Genomic DNA, 4,623 nt, shown 5'->3' with positions numbered 1-4,623 from the left:
TTGAAGCGCTTCGCCGTGCCATCGAAGGCGAGGAGTTTGGTGGCCTGGCTGGCCCAGCGTCCCAAGTTGCTCTTGGGGATGCCAGTCGCCGCCTCGACGTCTCGAGTTGATGCTGACTGCAGCGCTCTCAGCATGGCGCGCTTCACAGCCTGGGTGTAGCGACGTCTCGGCTTCTTCTGGGGACTGATCTTGCTCCGGCACTTTGGTGGCATTCTTGGAAGTGACTGGACGTGTCGTCGTCACCTCCGAGCGCCCGCCAATTTTAAATGTTTTCGCGGCAAACAAAAATTCCGCCAATCATCATGCATTATTTGCTTATTTGAATCTTATTGGTCAATTTTTTCCACCCTGTTGAAAACTTCGGCTGTCCCTTAAAATCCGTCGTTGGTTGTATGCTTTACACTACGTAGAGTTCCAATTTAAGAGACATATTTTGGACCGGTACTGAGGAATGGGTTTCGACTTCTGAAAACTGATACTTCAATAGGAAACACAGGTCTTTCCAGGAAGCACTGAAACATCTATTTTCACAGTATCTATCACGTCCTAATATCCCACTTTCCAAGCAAAACACCTCAAAAGTACTAGTAGGGGACAATTGAAGTGACATATTTTAAGCTTGATCGTGATCCATGATACATTTTTTGTGGTTAGGGTATAATATTATGTCAGGTACATACATATTCAACCTCAACGGGCTACGTATTTATATAGATAGCCAATTGATCAATTGATTTACATAATACACATGGGATCAAGGAGAGTATTAATATAAAAAGGTATTGTAAAACAAATGTCAAGGTGGGTGTTTGGCTGAATGTCCCTTAAATTGTCCCATGTCGCGTAAATTGGAATTCTACGTCTTAGGTTAGAATTTACCGTTGGAGATGCTCTTCCTGTTATTAATAGTTGGTTGATCCGATGGCATAGTAGACATTTGGGACGTGAGATGATTATTTATGCTTTTTTCGTTGAAAGCACACGTTGAGTCGAATTCCTAGCCACCAAACATTGTACGGTATAGTACATACAGACTACTACTGTAGTACCAAGTAGGACAGTACAGTAGTACAGTAGGCCCAATGAGACAAGGACAATAGTACAGTGTACGACATTTTTCAAAGCACACGTTGTTCACTTTGCTGATTAGAGAGCTGCCCACCACTCGTTTAGGCATTGATATGTTTGAGCTCAAGCTATTACATCATATTGGTAGTAAATCTATGACAAATCCCTAGTCTATCCTTACTTAGATAAGCACTACTGTAAGGTTAGGAAAAACAGGAGTTCATTGAGGTACAGTACATGTGTACACAAAAGTCTGCTCACACGTTCATATTACATTGTACGACCACGCAGAAATTCATCTCGACAGTTGATTCGTTTCAATGTACGTGTACGATCTGGTTTACATAAATGTACCATTACACTTGACATTGTATACTAGTACATTCGTACGTGTTGTACGGAATCCATCCACGGACGTTCCGGCGTAGTGTGAATTCATGTTCCGCTGTAACTGGGTTGGATCCTACTAGAATGAATTTCCCCGACTTTTGTGTGTGTATACTACTAGAAACGTTTAGCTGCTCCAAGACTGACTTCACTTTCCAACATGCCCCACGATACACAATTGGACAGCAAGCACTGCCAGTACGTGTACAAGGCGTGCCACCATGCCCGAGCAGTCAAGAAAGATGGTAGCTTACACCGCCTGTGTGCTTCTCACCGTGAAAAAGCCAACAAGCTGCAGAAAAGATATGCCACCAAGCGGCGGCAGGAGGCTCGGATCGAGCGGCGGAGGCAGTTTCAAGCCAAGAAACAACATGTGGCTACGAGTACTGCAGTGCCGGGCAAACACGAGTGGTGGATGGACTTGGAGTGGACGCTGGACGAGCTCGCGACGGACCTGATCGTGTTGTCTGACGAGGATATGGCGTTCTTGAGCCAGGCGTTTTGAATGTGTTTATACTAGTGTTGGCTGTAGGAATCATAATATATGTAAGTGGTATGGCGTTGGGGGGTGTAGTTTGTGTTGGCCAGCTTGGAATGATCTATGTAGCTCATCGTGGCTATGACAGCTCGCCCCAGTGACATTTATTCATACCGGTTTTTAAATGGCCTAAACATAAGTAGTACACTGTACTTGCACCCTGGGACTGCAAAGACATTCCCAGGCTATTGAACGACCTTGGGAAGGTGACATAAGATGCCAGCAACAAGATGGGTGGCTGTTGTATAGTCGCCGATGTGCAGATATCATACCTATGGGAAAAAGCTGCTTCCCACCGTAGTATGTAGGTCTTCTATGTGTACTGTACAGGTTGGATGTGTGCAAACATACCCTCTCCAACTACCCACGCACTTTGATTCTTAACTTCCTAGCTAGCATGCAGGTGTAGGTAGGTAGGTACAGTAGGTAGGTAGGTATAAATACATTATTTCTTTGTGTTTCGTCCATCGACCTAACAACAACTACTAATCTACATCTATAGCACAGCTTGGAGATACGCGTACTCTTCGTCAGACAACGAGTCGACGTCCGTGACGGCTACATCCAGTGGCTCTAAATCCATCAGAAACGTGTCCAGCGAGTGATGATGACAAGCAATGTCAGGGATGACGTCGGCGATGGTCAAGGATGGGACGACTGGCGTCGATCGGGGTTTCGGCACGTGCTGGAGGATCGCTGCCGGCTTGGCTGCTCCTTTGGACTTCATCGCATTGTGGCGCTTAGCAGCTCGCAGCTCACACCGCCGCTTGGTCGCGTATACCTTTTGCAAGGCGTTGGCTTTGGCTCGGTGGTGTTCACACAAGCGATGGAGTGACCCGTCGCGCTTGAATGTACGGAGGTTGGTGCACGTTTTGTACACGTATTTGCATGTGTGGTCAGTGGTGGCACTGGTTAACGAGGTGGTGCTGGTGCTGCTACGGGGGACGCTGGTGGTGGATGGTTGATGGGATGGCATCGTGGTGGCACGACGGGGGATAAAAGAGTGAATGGAAATCAATGAACAAACGTTGGAAAGTAGTGTTGTGTGTCTGGATCTGTGACATGCGACGCGATACAGTACGAAAACGCGAAGGGGATTGGGGAGGTATTCGTTTGTTTGGATAAAGTGAGGCCGTGGGTTAGGCTGGGGTCGACCGCGAGGTGGCTTTTACCTTGGTTAAAGGATTCCCTCGCTTCACAAAGCTACTCATTGCCTTCCTCGCGACCACATGGTGGGGCAAAGTGCTCAGGGCTGGGAGGAACGATCGCGGAAGGGACAACCCATTGGCCAACCATGATTTAAGAGCATTTGATTGGTCCATGCTGTGTCTGCAGTGTAGCCACATCTGGCCTTTCTTTGACTTGGGCTTTGTATGGTATAGTACAACGCTGACGAAATCAACGTGTGGCCAACCACGCGCCCGCCATTGGCTTGTTCTGTGGACAAGGTGCAAAGATTGGGATTTGAGGGATGATACATTGGAAAACCAGGCGATATATTACAGTACGTACCGACAAAACTGCATAGATACGATTCATTGACTTCGTTCTAGCGTCCAAAATGTATGCCGAGTACGGTGTAGTAAACTGTCTGTATACTACGGGCCATAGGCAAATGCTTAGTCTACGTAACATGATTGATAACTTACCTCATTCTACGTACGCCAAATTGTCTGTGCCGAGGTGACGATATGTGAATTCACAATTGAGATGCAACGTGGAAAAATCGTGGTTGTTGGCTGTATGGTACTTACTATTAATAGTACATAAGAATGGCGAGGTGGGTGTTTGCAGAACCAGTAGTAAGTAGAGTATGGTGTTGGGTCGAGAGGTACTGTATTTTCTTGGTCGTTTGGTTGTGGAGTATACATGTTCTTTGAAGTGTATCAGAGGTTGGGTTTTGAGGTTCGTAAACAAGTGTAGGGTACAAGTGTTCTAGCGGGAACTGACTGTGAGCCAACTGACCGTTATCAAGGGACATTTGAGAGCTGTTACGTCTCCACCAGTTGACACGTCGAAACGATATATTTGTGGCGACCGCGCTGTCGCAGGTGCTTGTCATCACACGTCATTCGGTATACAAGAACATCGGCACAGCATACAGTCCGCTCGCATGGAGGACCCTCCTCCACATTTGTCTTAGTCGACATGAAAATAATGATCGTGTAGGTTTTCACGCATGAGCCTCGCACAAACTGAAGCCTCAACTACAGCAAAAAAACTACATCCTAGTACAACGTCGTAAACTAACTGTAAGCCTGAATCATAACCTCAAGGTCAGCCATTATTCAATCGCTTTTTTGTGTAAACTTTGAGTTTACTACACAATGAGGAGGGGAACACGTATGGCTCCAGCCTCATCTTGGGTGAGGCAACCTCTTCGTCTACCGGTGGTCGAGATTCCATCACGTGCCGTCGGAGCTTACGCAGCGCATGGCGTCGCTTGGTAGCGTACACCTTTTGAAGTGCGTTTTGTTTTTGGCGTGGTGGAGCTCGCAGAGGCGATGGAGGGCGCGCTTGGCCGTCCGCATGTTGGGTTAGGGTTTGTACATATTTGCACTGCAGGGAGCTGAGAAGTTGGTTTGCTGGTATTTTTTTAACGGCAGCTGCCCTTGGAATCAAATATAATA

At 46.9% G+C, this 4,623-nt stretch overlaps 2 protein-coding genes across 2 annotated transcripts; both read left to right on the top strand.

Moving 5' to 3' along the window:
* Positions 1–1,564: 1,564 nt before the first annotated feature.
* H257_15146 (hypothetical protein) lies at positions 1,565–2,015 on the top strand. Its single transcript, XM_009843153.1, has one exon. It carries the CDS (start codon positions 1,616–1,618, stop codon positions 1,958–1,960), a length of 345 nt encoding a protein of 114 aa, XP_009841455.1. The 5' UTR covers positions 1,565–1,615; the 3' UTR covers positions 1,961–2,015.
* Positions 2,016–2,422: 407 nt separating this feature from the next.
* H257_15145 (hypothetical protein) lies at positions 2,423–3,020 on the top strand. The gene has a single exon (XM_009843152.1). It carries the CDS (start codon positions 2,611–2,613, stop codon positions 2,956–2,958), a length of 348 nt encoding a protein of 115 aa, XP_009841454.1. The 5' UTR covers positions 2,423–2,610; the 3' UTR covers positions 2,959–3,020.
* Positions 3,021–4,623: the final 1,603 nt, after the last annotated feature.

This window comes from Aphanomyces astaci (genome assembly GCF_000520075.1).
Source record: "Aphanomyces astaci strain APO3 unplaced genomic scaffold supercont1.67, whole genome shotgun sequence".
Classification (NCBI taxonomy): Eukaryota; Oomycota; class Saprolegniomycetes; order Saprolegniales; family Verrucalvaceae; genus Aphanomyces; species Aphanomyces astaci.
This window is presented reverse-complemented; position numbering and strand designations above follow the sequence as displayed.